General features: G+C 48.4%; 1 protein-coding gene across 6 annotated transcripts in view; it reads right to left on the bottom strand.

Moving 5' to 3' along the window:
* Positions 1–410: 410 nt before the first annotated feature.
* Positions 411–18,735, bottom strand: part of Kif9 (kinesin family member 9) — a 42,144-nt gene continuing 23,819 nt past the window's right edge. For all 6 annotated transcript variants that reach the window (XM_087187096.1, XM_087187097.1, XM_004834980.4 and 3 more), the window contains 11 exons: positions 16,101–16,169; positions 15,543–15,647; positions 14,408–14,463; positions 13,897–13,987; positions 13,308–13,438; positions 11,616–11,810; positions 10,037–10,251; positions 7,813–7,989; positions 7,401–7,516; positions 6,951–7,055; positions 411–703 (listed from right to left, as the gene is read on the bottom strand). In XM_087187096.1, the coding sequence (XP_087043222.1) occupies positions 653–703; positions 6,951–7,055; positions 7,401–7,516; positions 7,813–7,989; positions 10,037–10,251; positions 11,616–11,810; positions 13,308–13,438; positions 13,897–13,987; positions 14,408–14,463; positions 15,543–15,647; positions 16,101–16,169 (1,311 nt within the window). In that variant the 3' untranslated portion in view covers positions 411–652. The remainder of the gene's footprint in view (positions 704–6,950; positions 7,056–7,400; positions 7,517–7,812; positions 7,990–10,036; positions 10,252–11,615; positions 11,811–13,307; positions 13,439–13,896; positions 13,988–14,407; positions 14,464–15,542; positions 15,648–16,100; positions 16,170–18,735) is intronic.

The following is an 18,735-nucleotide window of genomic DNA, read 5'->3' as shown; positions in this document are numbered from 1 at the left end:
AAGAGCAAAGCAGTGAGTAAGCACTTTCCCTTTCATATGACCAAGGGCAGAGCTACATCTAAGAACTGGAACAAAAAACGTCTTCTCTTCCCTGCTCAATTTCAGCAGTATCACCCTGTTCCTATGAGGTCCTCTCCAGGGTCACTCCCCAGAGCAGGTCCTCTCCTGGTTGCCAAGGACAGAGAAACAATGCCCCTAGAGTTGATCTGGGGGTGCCACGAGAAGCAGGACGCTTCACACCAAGCACTCCCCTGGGCATGCATCCAGGAGAGGAAAGAGGCTGCAGAGGGAGAAAGGCTGCTGCCTGAGCTACTCTTGCTTCCTACTGGAAACTCAGTTCTAACCCCACTGGTACACAGGGAAAGACGTCCTTTCAGGTAGGAAATGAAACAAAGTTCTTAGATTAGCACTAAAAAGTCCAAACTAGAAAGTAAGTTTATCTGTCTGTGCATGTAAGGCTGAATCAAAACCAAACACATTCCGTGGAGGCGAGCTAGGGCGTGCCCTGGAGGACGCTCTTCTGGCATGCAGGCTGTTATGCCTTCGAGAGCTGCAGCCTGGGAGCAGAGTGGTTGGAGCTCCTGGCAGGTGGTTTAGCGGCTCCACTACAGCAGGTTGGAGTTGAGGGACCCTCCAGGGACTGGTGATGAGACTATTTTCTGTGTGCCTGCTGGAGGCCCATCATGGTTTTCAAGTAATTTTGCTGGACAAAGGAAAAAAGGAGACAGAACAGGAACTGATCAGGAGGTACAGAGTTAACAGGGACTGAAAAACTGTGTGACCCAGATGTTCACCTTACTGTTCTAACCTCATTACACACACACACACATATGCACACACACATGCACAGATAAAAGCTGCCATGACAGATTCAATAAAATTGGAAGATTTTTGACCTTGAAAAATCTGATCCTAAATATTTCATAGATGAGTAAATAAATGCATGAAAGTTTAAATGGTTCAAGTACAACATGACATAAAAAGTTAGCTCATGGCCTTGGCAATTTAGTAACTTAACAAGACCCTGTCTCAAAATAAAAACATTGAAGCCGGTGATTTAGCTCAGTGGTTCCACCGCCTGCCTCAAAAGCACAAGGTCCCGAGTATAATCCTTGGTACCAAAAATAAATAAAAACATTTAAAAAGGGGACCCATATACCTCAATGGAAGGTTCAATCCCTAATATTGCAAATAAAGTAAAACAAATAAAAAGTTAGTGGATAGGCATGTCTTAAACTTGAGAGTTCATCTAGAGTACGGGGCATAGTGGGAGAATGAAATTTTGACCTATAGAAACACAGGGTCCTTAATGTAATGATTCTGAATTTTTTAAAAATCTAAAAATTTGAAAGCAACTAAAGAAAACACAAAATTTATCTGTGATATCAAGAAATTCAGAATAGTATAATAATTTTGATTCATATTTAATGATTTCTGTGATCTTGAAATAGCTTATCTAGTTAAAGCTAAGTTACAATAAAACTTCTGAAGCTCTTTCTGCATAGCCAAAGTCTTGTTATCCTTTTATTCAAAACACAGAATGAGGGCTGGGGATTTAGCTCAGTGGTTCTGTCGCCTGCCTCACAAGTGCAAGGACCCGAGTTTGATCCCCGGTAACCACCCCCTCCAAAAAAAAAAAAAAAAAGAAGCTTTTGGGCCGGGGATTTAGCTCAGTGGTTTTGGCTGCCTGCTGCACAAGCGCAAGGACCCAAGTTCGATCCCTGGTACCAAAAACAAAATACAGAATGACGTTCCCCTCATCCCCTGCCGTGGTACTGGGGATTGAACCCAAGACCTGTGCATTAAGCTACTTGCCCAGTCCTTTTATTTTATTTTTTATGCTTTTTTAAAATTTTGAGACAGAGTCTCATTAAATTGCTAAATTGTCCAGGCTGGACTTAAACTTGCAATTCTCCTGCCTCGGCCTCCCGAGTGCTGGGATCACAGGCATGCACCACCATGCCCAGCTTCATAGGTTGAATTTAAACAAAAAGAAAACATCAGACAAACCCAAATGGAGAGGTATCCTACCAAAAGCTGTCCTGGATTCTTCAAATGTATCAAAATTATGAAACAAAGGGAGAGACTAGAAAATTGTTCCAAGTCAAAGGAGATGTGGCAATTAAATGTAATATGTGCCAAGATTTCCTAGCCTCTGCAGAAGACAGGTGGAAATTATTAAATAAATTTTGACTACATAGCTGTATAATCACTGTAAAGGTCACCACTAGGAGAATAATGAAAAGTTGGGCTTGGTGTGGTAGCCCAACACTCTGGGAGGATGAGATAGGAGGATCAAGTTTAAACCCAGTCTGGGCACCTTAGCAATTTACCAAGACTAGGCTGGGGATTTAGCTCAGTGGTGCCACCACCTGCCTTCCAAGTGCAAGGTCCCAAGTTCAATCCCCAGTACCAAAAAAAAAAAAAAAAGAAATTAGCAAGACCCTGTCTCAAAAAATTAAAAAAGGATCCCACCGCTCCCAGGGCACAGGCAGTGAACAAATCCCAGTGCCTAGGAGGAGGGTCCCCGGCCCCCATTCCACCGCTCCCAGGGCAGAGGAAGTGAGCCAATCCCAGTGCCCAGGAAGAGGCTCCCCGGCTGCCATTACACTGTTCCCAGGGCAGAGGAGGTGAGCCACGCAGGAGCCAGCAGCAGCCCCCATCCTGTGGAAATGAGAAGACATGTAAACAAGCCTCAAAAACAGACTTCCAGATCAACTATAGCAACCCCAAAGGGAAACAAGATGGAACACTGATACTCAACCACCTGGACTCCTGGAACTGGAAACAAAAGAGGATCTGGAAAAAATGAAATCAGAAATAATATCTCAGATAACACAAAGATCTTGCCCATAGTGCAAGACATGATTAATAAATCTAGAGAGGGCACAGATAAAAAAAATAGAGGAGCTGAGGAACATAATGGAATCCCAACATAGGAAACATGGAATCCATAAAACAGATGCAAACAGATTTCCAGGAGATTAAAAACTCCATTGAAAGTCTGCGCAGCAAAATGAACCAATGTGAGGACAGAATTTCAGATATAGAAGATAAGATTGCAATTACTGATCAGGAAATGAAAAATTGCTTTAAAATTATAAGGGACCACAAGAAATCAATCCAGCAGCTGCTAGATGATGCAAAGAATAACATAAGACTGACTGGAGTCAATGAAGAAACAGGAGAGAGTGCAGATGACATTAAAAAACTGTTCACAGAAGTGATGGCAGAAAACTTCCCAAGCAGGGAAAAAGAACTTGACATACAGTTAAGTAAGGCATATAGGACTCCAACTAGCCTTGATTAAAAAAAAATCTACACATAGGCATATAATAGTTAGGATTCCAGAAACCCAAATGAAGAACAAACTTCTACAAGCAGTGAGAGAAAAGAAACAAATCACATACAAAGGAAAGCCCATCAGAATCACAGCAGACTTCTCAATGCAAACAAACACTCAAGGCAAGAAGAGCTTGGAGTAACATATTTCAAGCCCTATAGGAAAACAACCTCCAACCCAGACTGATGTACCCTGCAAAACTATCTTTCAAAATTGATGGAGAAATAAAAATACTTTCATGATAAAGAGCACCTTAGGAACTTCATGAATACTAAACCAGCACTCCAAAAAATTTTAGACAATATCCTAGGAAAAGACAATGAGGATCACAACCCCAGGAAGCCCAGCAGAATGAATCTGTTGGGCATGACGAATTAAATGCAAAGGGGGAGAATCCAACAAAAAGAAAAAGTCATGAAAAGGATTTTAAAACTTTTAACTTCATCTCCCTAATGTGTGTATAATTCAATCTTGTTATTGTACTGATTAGTATTTTTCTGATTCTAGTGTTGCACACCTTTCCTTGTGCTGTACTGGCTATTTATCATCTTCTTGTGTCTACTTTTTAATTGGGTTGTCTATTAATGAACTGTAAGAGTTCTTTATATATTCTGGTCTTAGGTTACATGCATTGTAAATATGGTCTGTTTAAGGACTATTTTTCATTTTAACAATGTTATTTAAAGTTCTAAATTTTGATGGAATCTCACTTACCAATTTTTTTCTTTTATACATCATGTTTTTTGTATCCTAGGAAGTTCTTGCCTACCCTAAATTCATAAACATTTTCCCTTATATTTAAAAAAAATTTGAAAAGGTCTAGGAATATAGCACAATGTGAAGGCCTTGGGTTCAATCTCTAGTACCACCAAAAAAAAAGGTGAATACAGACTTTTGAATAAATAATACTATTGTATCCTTTTTAATTTTCCTGATTTTTATTTTTTATCATTTTTTATTTTTAGTTTTTTGAGACAGGGTCTCACTGTGCAGTTCAGGGTAGCCTTAAACTCACTATGTTACCCAGGTTGGCCTTGAACTCATGACAATCCTCCTGCCTCACCCTCTGAGTGCTGAGATTATAGTCATGCACCACAATGTCTGGCTCTGATTTTGATTATTATATCATGATTATTTAAGGGAATTTCCTTGCTTTTAAGACATAAACATTGAACTATTTCTAAGTAAAAAGGAAAATAGAGTACAAAGTGTTCTAAAATTCACTGTGGTAGCCTGGTGTGGTGGTGCACACCTGTAATCCCAGCACTTGGGAAGCTGAGGTAGGAGGATCACAAGCTTGTGCCCAGCCCAAGCATATTAGTGACTTAGCGAGATCCTGTCTCAAAATAAAAAAATAAAAAAGGGATGGGGATGTAGCTCAGTATAGAGGCCCTGGGTTCAATCCCTAGCCCTGAAAAAGATTTTTCAGTGTGGTGATGGTTGGACATATTGTGACCATCTTGAAAACCACTGAGTTGTACACTTTAAATGAGTGAATTGTATGGCATGTAGATTATATCTCAATAACCTATTTTTTCAAAAAGCAAGATTTTATTAAAATTGACCAGACGTATGTGAAAGAGAACCAAATAGATTTTTTTTTTGTTTTTTGGTACCAGGGATCGAACATGGGGCCTTGTGCTTGCGAGCCAAATAGAATTTTTTGACATAGCTGATCAGACACAGCTGAAGTGAGTATTAATAAACTGGAATGGGAATCTAAAGAAGTTACTCAAATTATAGCATAGAGAGATGGGGAGCTGGAATAAACAAAAGACATTTTAAAAGACAAGTTCAAATCTGACCTGGGCTACTTAGCAACTTAGCAAAACTGTGTCTTGAAAAATAAAAAGGGGGGCCAGGGATTTAGCTCAGTGGTTCCGGCACCTGCTGCGCAAGCGCATGGTCCCGAGTTCAATCCCTGGTACCAAAAAAACAAAACAAAACAAAACAAAAAATAAATAAAAATAAAAAGGGATGTGGATTGTAGCTCAGCAGTCAGAGTGCCCCTGGGTTTGATCCCTCATAAGTGAAAAGAAAAAAAAGTGTCATAAACAAAAAAGTAAATTCATGATCAGGATCTGGGAGCATAGCTCAGTGATAGAGCACTTGCCTAGTATGCACGAGGCCCTGGGTTTGATTCCAGCACCAAAAAAGAAAAAATAATTAGCCAATTAATTTTAAAGAGAAATGTAAACTTTTAATCTTCATCAATATGAGATGGTTTAAAAAAATATATATGAGATGGTTGAAGCAGGGGTGTAGTTCATGCCTGTAATCCCAGCCACTCAGGAGGCTGAGGCTGGAGGTTCACAAATTCAATGCCAGCCTGGGCAATTTAGCAACTTAGAAAAACCTTGTCTCAAAATAAAATATTAAAAATGGTCTGGGGTTGTCACTCCACACTCCCTGGGTTCAATCCCCAGCACCCCTCAACAGAGATGAGTTAAACACATTTTGAAAAATCCTCATATGGGGTGCAATGGTGCAGCTGTCAAAAAGAACACAGCAGCCCAGTACAGGCTGGCATGGAGTGGTCTCAGGATGCATTGTTGAGTGGAAAAAGCAAGATGCTGAACAATGTGCAGGGGATACTAGAGTTAAGACATGGGTTCTGTCAGAGGGGGGTGGTGGGAGGTGGAAGGATGGGGTACAGTATGATTAACCTTTCACACTTTCTTTATAAATATTTAAAACATCTGAAGATATTACTTTTTGAAAATGTAAATAAATAACAAAAAGCAACTTTTGGGGGGGGGCAGAATCTTACTATATTTCCCAGGCTGGCCTCAAACTCCTGGGCTCAAGTGATCTTCCTGCCTCAGCCTCCCAAGTACAGTAACAGAGACTAGAGGCATGTTCTACCATGCCTAATTTATAAAAAATATTTTAAAAGTGGGCTGAGGATTTAGCTCAGTGGTTCTGCCACCTGCCTGGCAAGCGCAAGGTCCTGAGTTCGTTCCCCAGTATGAAAATATATATATATATATAGATAGATAGATAGATAGATAGATAGATAGATATATTTTTTTTTTAAAGAATGAGCTCCCTCAGGAAGTTTCCCTGAGTATACATGCTGTATGAAACCTGCCTCTGGGCAGAGGGGTGCCCGGCACATGGGGACCTCTGGGTTCTGGCTCCAGGCTGGACCTGGGCAGGTGGAGAGTCTGCTCCACCCACCTACTCAGGGAGGAGTCAGACCCATCTGTGGCTCTGTCTTTTTTTTTTTTTTTTTGGTACCAGGGATCGAATTCAGGACCTTGGGCTTGTGAGGCAGGCACCAGAACCACTGAGCTAAATCCCCGGCCCAAAGTACTTTTGCTTTTTTTTTGGTACTGGGAATCGAACTCAAGGCCCTGTCTTGCTGCATGTGGGCCTCGGTCCCTTGTCCCCAATTCCTGCTTGACAGGGAGTGGCCTCTGGGCACCCCCGGGCTTTGTTCTCAGCTGTGAACCATAAGTGGCTGGCTGAGCACTTCCAGCCATGGGCAGGGCTGGCCAGGGCAGCCAACGCTAGTCCATCGGTAAAGCAGGGGTGAGATTCGGAGTGTCCCGGTTGTGAGATTTCTGAGGCCCTGTGCTTTCGAGACATGAGCCTTCCAAGTTACCTTCTGCGCTGTTTTGACCTTGGCGTTGACAAAGGAGATGGACTCAGGCGCCTCTGGCAAGACTGTCTGCTGAATCTGGCTGAACCTGTCCTGGTCATCTTCTCCCTGCGGGAGGCCCAAACCAGGACGGTCCTGTCAGCCTGACCTTGTCAGGATCTGCCCACAACACCTCATAATCCTGCAGGCCCTGAGTCTGTCAGGATCCTCACATATCCCTGGAGCTGCCACCTAGGCTGGACAAGCCACTCTGGGAGGGTGGTAGTAGCCAGAGTGGCATTTTTCCAATAACCAAGGGGGGACTGGCACCTACCCCTGCCTGGGCCAGCTGCGGAAGAGGCAGGAGTGTCCCCCATGCTGCCATGGCTGTGGCAAAGACCCAGGACAAGGGGTGCTGCCACTGGCCTGTGCTCAACCCTTACCATGTCATGGCCCTACCCTCATGCTGCTCACCAGAGACACAATCCTGTTGACAGGCACCATGCCTGGTCGGATGCTGCTGCCCAGCCTCAGTGCCACCTGCATGTCCTCGGGGATAACAAAGGACTCATTGTACCAGATGTCAAATTCTGTCAGGAAGAGGGAGACAGGACTGTGAGGTGTGGGGAGCCCCAAGGAGGAGGCAGGTAGGGGCCTTGTGGCCGTCTGGCCTGTGCCTGTGGCAGGCTCCCCCTGTTCACTCCCTGCTGCGGGGTTTCCCACCTTCTTCTCTATCTTCATCCCTCACTGCCCTGGAACCTACACAACCGAAGCCCTATCCAGCCTCTGCCCCTGCCCCTGAGCAGCTCTTGGACAGATCTCAGGCCATGGCCCTTCCCATGTTCTCTTGGGCTCAAGGGGCCACCAGCCTTCCCAGCCTGCACACCCATGAGCAGGCGCTGGCGACACTGATCCACCAGGCGCTGGCAGTACTGGATCTCAGCCCTGAGGTCACGCAGGTCCTGGTACTGGCTGCGGTACTGCTTCTTGAGGTCTTTGAGCTTCAGGATTAGCAGGAATTCCTCCTCGTCTATGATCATCAGCCCCTTGTTCTCGTACTGGCCTGCAGGGGGACGGAGAGTAGGTCAGAATGAGGAAGAGGCATCAGGGGAAGACGGGACTGGAGGCGTGGCTGGCGCAGGCCAGGAGGTGGGCAAAGCAAAGAAGGCCAGGCTGCCTGGGCATGTCCATAGGGAGGGGAGCTCAGTGCAGTGGGGCCCTGTTGGCATTTTAGGACAAAGAAGAGAGGTGGGCAGGGAGGGTGGGGATGGCCTGCATGCCATACTTATTTTAGTGTTAAACCTAATCACCAACAATATTTCTTTGTTTGTTTGTTTACTTAGAGACAGGGTCTCACTATGCAAGTCAGGCTGGCCTTGAACTCATGGCCTTGAAGCCAGGAGGCCTTAAACTCCTGCCTCAGCTTCCCAAGTGCTAGAATTTCAGGCCTTCACCACCACTCCCGGCCTTAGCCAAAGATATTTATTAAGTACCCTGTTATATAAATGTTTATTTTTCATATGAATTATACACATGAAGGTGTGGTGGCACATACCTGTAATCCTAGCACTCAGAATGCTGAGGCAGGAGGATCGCTATGAGTTCGGGACCAGCCTCAACTACATAGTGAGACCCTGTCTCTGATGTCCCCCCCCAAATCATACACGTGAACTGCCATCACTGGGTAGTAAACCAAGGCCCTTGCACAAGGTTCCTTATTAATAACCGTGGATATAAAACTTTGAGAGGAAAAAGCTAAAAACGATCTTTATATTGATATAATTTTTTTAAAAAAATATTTCAAAGGGGCCGGGGATTTAGCTCTGTGGTTTCGTCGCTTGCTGTGCAAGCTCAAGGACCCGAGTTCAATCCCTGGTACCAAAAAAAAAAAATTTTTAAATATGTATTTCCTTTTTCTCTCATCTTTTGGAAATATCTGTTTTCAGGTATATTTAGGAATAAATGACATGGCAGCATAGCACACATGCGTTTTATTTTAAATACATTGCAAGGATCGGCATGTTCAAAGGTTGGGCAGAGCAGACGGAGAAGTGCTTGCTGGCCCTTCGCCAGGTCCCCTCCCAGGAGGGTCTAGGTCTAGGTTGGGACATGTGTGGCCCCACTGCACCTGGGTTCTTCTCCCAGGCTCTTGGAGGGCTCTGCCCTCTGGAATAACACACTGTGGTTATCTGTGGGGTGAGAGTACAATGGAAATAAAGTCGACCTCTGAGAAACAGATAAGAAAAATGCACCCTTCGATGATCTATCTGACCTGCAGGAACAAACTGCGTGATGCCAGGCAATCACGGTGAGAGCTGGTCAGGATCGAGGCTGTGAGTTAGCAGGGCAGGCCCAGCAACCTGTGGGGACCCGACAGGAGAAGACACGAGAGGGAGCCAGGAACACCTTCTTGGAATCAGTGTGCTCACGCATTAAAATGCAGGTTTGGGGCCCTGGTCAGCAGGCCCTCCCGGACCTCCCAGAGTGCTCTCCTGCCTCAGGCTTGGCCTATGTGCTAGGTGTCGGTGGTGTGCAACACTGGGTCACAACAACCAGGTAAGCAACAGTCCCACGCAGACCTGTGTCCTTCAAGCCTGGGGCACCCATGCCACCTGCCCTAGGATAGAGGCTGCCAGGCCAGCACAGGTGACAGAGGTCAGAACCGGCAATTGTCACACTGACAGTGAGTCCCTTGGCCCTCTGGCAGCCACATGCTAGTTCCCTCTGAGTTTCTCATGGTCCCTGCCAGCAACTGATCCACTGGCAGGGAGGCAACCTTGTAGGGGCTGCCAGCCACCCATCTCCTGGGGACACCTCTGTAGGACCAAGGGCCAGTTATTCTATAGAAGCAGCAGGCATCAGGTAAAGACCAGCAGCCGGCTCTGAGATACTGCGGGGACAGAGGACTGCACAGAGGAGGGCTGGCAGGGAGGGACTCAGTGGCCCTTGAGGGCTGGCAGAGCCAAGTGATGAGACCTAGGGGTGAAGGCTGCACGGCAGTGCCCTCTGCCGGCCCCTCCCATCTCCAGGGCTCAAGGCTGGCCCCTCAGAGCAGGACGACCCTGAGACCCCACAGCCTCCTGCCCTGGTTGTCGTCCCAGAACCTTCACCTTGCTTCTCCCGTAGCGACTTCTGGAAGTTCAGGGCCTCCTTGGTCACATCAATCTCCCGCTTGATGGTATTGATGTGCTGTATGGTCTCACTGGCCCTTCTTCTCCGTTCATTCAAGATGGATTTGTTTTCTTTGAAGATGCGGTTGATCTCACTACCTCGATCATTCTTGAAATCCTCAAAGGCCACAGGCCTGGAGGGTGGAGTGCCGGGCCTGGGGACAGGGAAAGGCCAAGGAGAAGAAAGAAACAGGTGGCAGCCTTGAAAGTGACGGTACTTCATTTGTCTTCCTTGGGGCTTCTGTGGGCAGGAGGCCAAAGTCCTAGGTGCCACCTACCCAGGTTGGAGCTAAGCGCCCATCATTCCCTCATCTTGCTTTTACTCAGCCCACAAGGCCACAGGCTGATTGCAGAAAATGAGGAACATGCACACATGCACGTGCACACGCACACACACACACACACACACACACACACACACAAACAATCTTTTGGCACCCATACTTTGGTGTATCTCCATGCAGGATTTCTTTGATACATTTTTAAATGGTTGCGCCCATGCAGAACATCTAATTTTACATCTTACTTTTTCACACATGGGTCCTTTCACACTATTAAAGTCTGAGAATTCTAGGTACTGTGATGTAAGATGAGGTACTGGGCTGAGAGGAAGTGGACTGATGTTGGGAACTCACTTTGCAATGCATCAAAACATTTAGAGGGGCAGACAGAAGACAGAACAAGTCTAATAGCAGGTTTGTTGTAGGACTGAGCAGGTGCTTCGTCCTCACTGCACAATTCACTGCACAATTCTAACTTCTCTGACTACTTGGAAGTATGCATGGGCTGGGGAAAGATTCTTTACACACATCCTTGCACAATCAAAGGTCACAGATACTTCATGTAATGCCCTTTTCCTAATGATGCCTATTGAAGGTGTTAAATGTGTTTTTTTTAATTAAATTTTTTTTTGGTATCTGGGATCGAACTCGGGTCCTTGTGCTTGCACAGCAGGCTGCAAAACCACTATGCTAAATCCTTGGCCCTGTTTTTTTTTTTTTGAGACAAAGTATCACCATGTAGTTGAGGCTGGCCTCGAACTCACTATGTAGCCCAGGGTGGCCTCAAACTCATGGTGCTCCTCCTGCCTCAGCCTTTCAAATTTAATTTTTAAGTTAAGGATGCAGTAAATATCTTTTTGGTATAAATCTTGCCTACACCTCTGTTTCCTTAGAACGGATTCCTAAAAACTCAATTACTGACTCACTAGGGAGAAGGATGGAGGAAAAGGAGTTACACTCATAGCTTGAGAATGTGGTACCTTCACTGCATTGTAAAAGACACATAACTTTATTTTAGTAATTGCTGTGTGGAGGGTCTAAAGCGATTCCACATTGAATTACGTGTCTCGGGTGACTCCTCGGATCATTTTGCGTGTGTCTAAGTCACCTTGGGACTTACGCTGAGTCTTGCCCTTATCCCCTATCTTCTTTCTCTTCTGTCTGCAGGCACGATTACATATGGAGGATCACACTCTGATTTGGGTTGATGTGGTGCAGAGCGATCTATAGATGGTTACCTGGCTAGGCGTGATTCCTCCTTCGGGGAGCTTGAGGTAGGGGGCTCAATGCTGGAGGTTTCCCTCTCCCGAGAAAGCATGTCCTTGACATCCCCATCCTTAACAGGCAGGACCAGCAGGGTCTTGGAGGTGGAGATCATATCCAGGTCCTTGCCACTCACAGGGCTGCTAGCACCTTCCTTTCTCAGTGGAACGCTACAAGGCGGAAGGGGCGCACCAGCGCTCAGTCATGGGCAGTGAGGTGGGTGGCCTTCCTCAGCCCTCGCTATGCCAGGCCCCCCACCCCTCTCAGCTCTTATCTTTTCCTTTTGGGTTTGGTTTGGTTTTGGTGCTGATACTAGGGCCTTGTGCATGCTAGACAAGCCCCCACCACTGTCAGCTCCTATCTTGATCATATCCCTGGGCAGAGTGCAACTTTAAGCCATACAAAGAGGAAAGAAGAGAGCATTTTCTCTCCTTTCATCAGACAGGGGTCCCTCCGAAGTCTTGAAGGACCCTGAGGCAGGATGGCACAGTCTCTCAGCTTCAAAGCATGTGGCCCTGTGGGGTGGGCCGCAGGCTCCCAGAGCCATTGGGGCAGCTGCAGCTTCAGTCACACTGGTGTCCCTGGGAAGGCCTGGCAGAGCCCTGCCCAACAGGGGAACTGTCCGTGGCTCAGTGGACAAGTCTGCCCAGGGGCTGTGACCAGTCAGTGTCCTGTGCTCCCCACCTGCACCAGTGCCACCTCAGCTCCTAGAAAAGCCACCTGGGCCCCCTCTCCCCTATCTGCCTCAGGGCTGAACAGATAGGAGGTCGCCCACAGCTCTTTCCACTGTTTGCTCCTCCTCTGGTCATAAGTGTGGCAGGGGACGAGCTCAAAGCATGCTACTGTACTGACTGTGAGGCAGCTGAACAGAGAGGCCTGGATGTGACTGAGCAGGCAGGGGCAGCTAGTCACTGACATCTGCCATCTGACTCCTGCCCTCCTGTGATGGTTTTCTGGCCCATGTGCAGAGAGAAACAGCATTCACTCATGGGTCCTCACAACAGCCCCAGCACTCAGAGGCCATCGTCACCATTCCTGTTTTAGGGACATGGGAACAGGCACAGCTGGTTCTCACCTCACACGCAGGTGGTCCCTTGGGTGTTATAGGTGCAGAGCAAGGAGGAGGGCCCAGTCTCCATCCAAGGCCTGCACCCTTGTCTCCTGCTGTGTGCACTGCCCGGCACTCTGGGGATGCAGTGCGCTGTGTGGGAGCTCATTAAGGGAACCTAACCATTAGCCCCCACCTTGCACATACAAGAAGTCGTGCCTGAAAGCTGACCTGGGGACTTAGGTGACTGAGTGCCAGTCAGTGGAAGGACTGCAGTAAGGGGGCAGGTACCACCTGAGGTAGCAGAGGACAAGGACTCTGCAGTGCTGCCCAGGTCCTCCCTGCAACCATACTCCTCAGCAGTCGTGTGATCCTGAGATGTGACTTCCCCTCTCAGAGCCCCAGTTCCCTCGTCAGACCGGGGTGACATTAGCTCCCATCTCACAGGGCTGCTGTGAGGGTGACAGGCCCCACAAAACTGTGAACACTGGCAGCAGGGATGTCCACTGTGGCCATACAGTAGCAGAAATACCAGGGGCGGCAGGAAACAGCAGGTGTCTGCCCTTCCACCCACGAAGGAGGCCAGATGCCAGGCAGGCAGAGCAGGGACATCACTCACCTCAGCTCTTTGAATGTCTTCTTGGCCTTGGATTTCTTCCCAGGCTTGGCAGAGAAAGGGATGACCCCGAGTCCAAAGCCATGTCCATCGGACTCACCAACTAGGTGGCCGTCAACATCCACAAGCCCTGCCTGGATAGGAAGCCAGTCAGAGGGTCACAGGTGAGATGAAAGGTTTGGGCCCGCCAGGGTCACACATGTTTATGGTGTAAGTCTGGCATGGACATCTCACACCCCAAGACTTGCCTGCTCCTGAAGCCTCAGGAGAGCTGTCCCTGACCTCCCTAGCAAATGCTCACTTTCCACATTACCTCCCTACTCATCCATCCCTGAGGATCCTAAGGCCTGTTTCCAGCCTAATTCCAGGAACGGTCGGTCCTATTACTATTAGCCACATCTCCAATTCATGGAAAGCACTTTCAGTTCCAAGGCGGTTTGCTCTCTCACAGGTCACACCCTGCACATCCTGGTGTTACCTTTTCTGGGGCAGCGCCAGCTCCGGTTTGACCCATGACACTTGCTGCCTCTGCAAAGGGCTGAGGATGGAGAATCTGGGGTGAGTGCTGTTAGCAAGAGGCAACTGTCCATACCTTATGGACGGCAGAAATGGTTGCGAAGTCATTCTTGTCTATGAGGGTGTACTTCCGGCGTAAGGCAGACTCCACTTCCTGTTCCTGTTGGCTGGGAGATAGGAAGAGAACACTTCGTAATACAGGTCGTGCTGAACCCAGGGGGCAAGAACCAGTTCTGGGATTAGAATTCTTTCGGGTGAGGCCACTTGGAATCTTGTGGCCAGCTTCAGTGACGCAGTGTGAGCTGCCCAGGCCACACGTTTATATTCACCCAAATAAACCATAGATGCCTCCCATGTCCAGGGTGGGGAAGATTCATGATGTCCTGCTCTGGGCACACACAGGGCTGGCACTCAATAGACTTCCTGTCCTACTGATAGACCCAGTAAGCCCCAGGGACCAGGGCACACACCTAGGACTTGGATCTAGCTCCTCACATGGGAGAGAGAAAGGGGTGCTCTCGGGGGCAAACGCCCAGGATATGGGAAATGAAAATGGCAGCCTGAAGGAGTGTGTGGGGGTCCCTCACCTCAGAACCACTCGGAACTGGTTGAACACCTCCTGGATCTGTCTGAGGTTGATTATCTGGAGTGAAGACAGCAAGGCTGCAGGCACAGAGGGACCAGGCTGTCTCTGTTAGCAGGGATCGGGGCCCTCTGTCGAGACTGGGACATCTGCACACCACTTCAGCAAAGTGGGCTGAGCCTTCTCAAGAGCAGAGAAGCATCTGATGATAGCTTTCCAACAAAGTATTTGCTGAGGCTATTAAAACCACTTTTCTAAGTAGAGATCTCTAGTTCTTAGAAATACTTTCTAAGATACCAAAATTAAATAGAATCTATTTCATTGGCTCTCTCCTACTCCTAAAAAGTTCAGCCTGCCACCTTCAGATGGACCCCATTTGTGAATCTGTCTGTGTGGGTACAGGCATACACAGCTACAGCTAGAGAAAGATCACTGGCCTCCTTCCCGGCCCTAAAGCCTATAAGTATTGCCCTTGACTGAAGGCTCATGTGCAAGTCCCTGTTAGGAAGGCCTCAGAGCACACATTCCCAGTTGGCCTGAGACTGACTCTCCTGGCTGCTCATGCTAACAGGGAGCAGGGGCGACCCACCGGCTCCTGGTGAGGACTTCGATGGCCTGCACAGAAAAGCACTTTTTATCCTGAGGACCTACCCCTCCTTGCATGCTACTGCCTCCCTCTCCTCAACCCACTCCAACGTGGGCCCTGAGTCTTCTTGCAACCAGCCTGACTTCCATCCTTCAGCAGCTGCACCCCGCCAGGCTGCTGCGAAACCAGCAGTTTCCCTGCACAGGTGAGGATCCTGGGGGCTGAGAGGAGGGTTGGAGGGTTGTTTTGCTAGAGGTCACTCAGCAGGGAGGCAGCTAAGCTGGGATTCCATTGGAATCTGGACTGCCTGAGACAGACCACTTTCTGTACCTCACTGGCCACGTTGCACAACCCACAGCCCCGTAACCCTGAATTCGGAAGCTGAGACCAGGGTGGCTGAAGGCTCCTGACACCAGGGGCCCAGCACTACCCCACACCCACAGTCCCCACTTAGTGTGAGCTTCCGATCAGCACCACACACACTGGGTGCGCCAGGACGGGGACAGGGAGCCCCAGGCCAGCTGAGCGTGGTGGTCCACAGAGGGCTCCTTACGTCGATCTCGTCCAGGGTCCCTTCCAGGTACCTCCGCACTTGGGAGTTGATCTCAGCGATCTGGATTTCATCCATGGGGTCATAGGTCACCAGAGGGCGGTTGGCCTGGAGGAAGGTGAAGAACGTCTGGTAAGAAGCAGTAGAAGCCCTGAGCCCAGGCAGGAGTGCAGAGGCCACCACGAGCGCCAGATTAGGGGCCGCTCAGCTGCCCAGGAGGCCTCTGTCTGGTTCCCCATCTGGCCCTGGCAGATAGGGCCCTAATCCAGAGGACCTGGGTCCAAGAGGGCAATGGGGTGGGGAGGGAAGGAAAGGCCACTGGACGGGAGGCTCTGCTGGCTGAGTCTGAGCAGACCACAGGGCCCTCGGGAGCAAGACATCACCCCAGGGGGCTCCTGGGGGAATCCCACCCCTTTGCCCTCCCTGATGGCTGCACTGCCACCCCTTTCTGCCGCCCTTCCTGGCCTCAGCTCCTCGTGTCATCTGGCCCTGGCCCCAGGCCCTGCAGTTTCCCCTGCCCTGGCATACCATTCCCCTCCACCCCCCGCGTCTGCCCCATACCAAGCTGTTGTGCAGGGCCAGCTCCTGCTTGAGCAGTGACAGCTCCTTCTCCAGGTTCTTGACCATTCGCTGCCAGGGAAACAAAGGGTGGGGAGGTGAACAGAGAGGTGACTACCTGGTCTTCCTGCTAAAGAGCACTCTCAGCTTCGGGGCCGCGCCCCCCCACTGGCAGTCTTCCCCGAGAGGGAAGTTCAGGGTCTGAGAGGGACTCCGCATTCCCTGGGCTTTGCCTCCTCCCCAGAGGAGAATGGGGACGGAGGCAGCACAGGCCAAGGGGCCACTTCACTAAGCCAGGCCTGGGGACAAGCGCCTATAGTCCTGGCCACTTGGGAGCCTGAGCAGGAGGGTTGTGAGTTGCAGCCAAGCCTGGGTAACACAGGGAGACCCTGGTTCAAAGTAAAAGATAAAAAGGAACAGGGATATAGCTCAATGGTAGAATGCCCCTGGGTTCAATTGCCAGTACAGAGAGAGAGAGAGAGAGAGAGAGAGAGAGAGAGAGAGAGAGAGAGAGAAAGGGAGAAAGAAAGGGAGAAAGAAAGAACAGACCCTAATTCCTCCAGGGGCTCCAGGCTCTTCCTAACCTCTCAGAATAATGGCCCTTTCCTTGCAGCCTAAGGGCTCCACAATACTTTTTTGGAAGGAGGTTTGTTTTGAAACAGGGTCTTGCTAAGTTGCCCAGACTGGCTTTAAATTCTCAATCCTCCTGCCTCAGCCTCCCAAGGAACTGGGAGCTCAACCGTGTGCCACGGACTCTAGGACGCTTTCTGTGCACGTCCTTACCCTCACCCTTTCCTCCAGGTACTTGTTAGCATTCTCCAGGAATGATCATATATGGCACCTCTGACTTTTTGCAGCTACAGTGAACATCTTTGTACTCATTTCTCCTTATCCCTAGAGATTTCTGTAGGACACAGTGACCAAGGAGGCTTAGTAACTTGTCCCCATTACCTCCTCTCTAGTGTGCTCCCCTGGCTGACTCCAGTCCCACCAGATTGGTATACTCTTTCCGTGTATGCCTGTCCCTCCTGCCCAGGATGCTGTTCCCCCATTACCACAGCTTATGCCCAAACTTAAAACAGGACCTGGTAGTACACTCTAAACTGGGAGGCTGAGGCAGGAGGATCGCATTTTAGCATATTAGTGAGACCTGTCTAAAAATAAATGAGTAGGGCCGGGGATTTAGCTCAGTGGTTCCGCCTCCTGCCTTGCAAACGCAAGGTCCCGAGTTCGATGCCCAGTACCTAAATAAATAAATAAATAAATAATAAAAATAAAAATAAATGAGTGAATGAATGAATGAATGAATGAACAAAAAATAAATAGGGGGCTGGGGATGTAATTCAGTGTAAAGACCCTGGGTTCAATCTCCAGTACAGCAAAAAGACAAAACAAAAGCTTCTACCTGAGGTATACTACAATCACCCTATCTAAAATTGCAATCCCCTCCCGACCTCTATACCACTTTTTTTTTGCTGGAACTGAGGATCCAACTCAGGACCTTGAGCTTGCAAGGCAGGTGAGGTGCCACTGAGCTAAATCCTGGGCCCACTATACCACTATTTTTAAAAATCTCACTCTAGGGCCCGGGATTTAGCTCAGTGGTTCTGCCGCCTGCCTTGCAAACACAAGGACCTGAGTTCAATCCCCAGTACCAAAACCAAAACAAACAAACAAACAAAATCTCACTCTAATTTTTTCATAGCATGTGTTACCTTCTAACATTCTCTAGACCAGACACATCTAACAGAAATTTTGCATTGATAAAATGAATATCTATGTGGTCCAATATGATGGCCAGGAGCCACATGTAGCTACCAAATACTCAAAATGTGGCTACTGTGGCTGAAGAAATAAATTTTAATTTTCATTAAGTAGCCGTAGTATACACTTGTAATCCCAGCTCTCTGGAGGCTGAGGCAGAAGGATCACCATGAGTTTAAGACCAGCCTGGGCTACATGGCAAGACTCTGTCTCAAAAAAAAAAAAAAAAAAAAAAAAAAAATCATGTAGCAGTTACTGTATTGTTTTTTGGTCTTTTATTTTTTGTAGTCCAGGCTTTAACTCACTGTAGACCCTAGGTTGGCCTTAAACTCATGGCAATCCTTCTACCTCAGCCTTCCAGTGCTAGGATTACAGGTGTGCACCATCCTTGGAAATCTGCCATGTCTGGACAGCTTTTTGTTTGGTGGTAGCAGGGGTTAAACCCTGGGCCTTGTGCATCCTAGGCAAGTACTCTACCACCGAGCTAAGTCTCTAGCCCATCTCTTGTGGTGACAGAAAGCCAACATACACAATATACTCGGAGAAAGATTTGTGTTTCTGTCCACACAGCTACATATCCTGGGTGCTTTGGAAAATGGCTGACCCACGTGCCACAGCTTTAGGTTGGCCACCACTGTTCTAGAGATACTCAGTGTCTTCCATAAAAAGGCACCAGGGACTTCATGCTGAGACACTTCATTGTGAACAATGGAGTGTCCTTTAGTTGTCACAAAACAGCCACTGGAGGGAACCCCTGACACCTAGATCCTGGGACTAGGGCCAAAGCTATGTGCAGTCCACACCCTGCTGGCCTGTCAGATCAAAGGTCTGCTACCCTCTACCTCTGTCCAGCTGGGTCACCTGGCACCGAGGC

The sequence above is a fragment of the Heterocephalus glaber genome, unplaced genomic scaffold, assembly GCF_053883595.1.
Source record: "Heterocephalus glaber isolate CG9 unplaced genomic scaffold, H.glaber_assembly_v1.0 deba00001504, whole genome shotgun sequence".
Classification (NCBI taxonomy): domain Eukaryota; kingdom Metazoa; phylum Chordata; class Mammalia; order Rodentia; family Bathyergidae; genus Heterocephalus; species Heterocephalus glaber.
The sequence above is the reverse complement of the archived record's forward strand: the minus strand, read 5'-3'. Positions and strand labels throughout refer to the sequence as shown.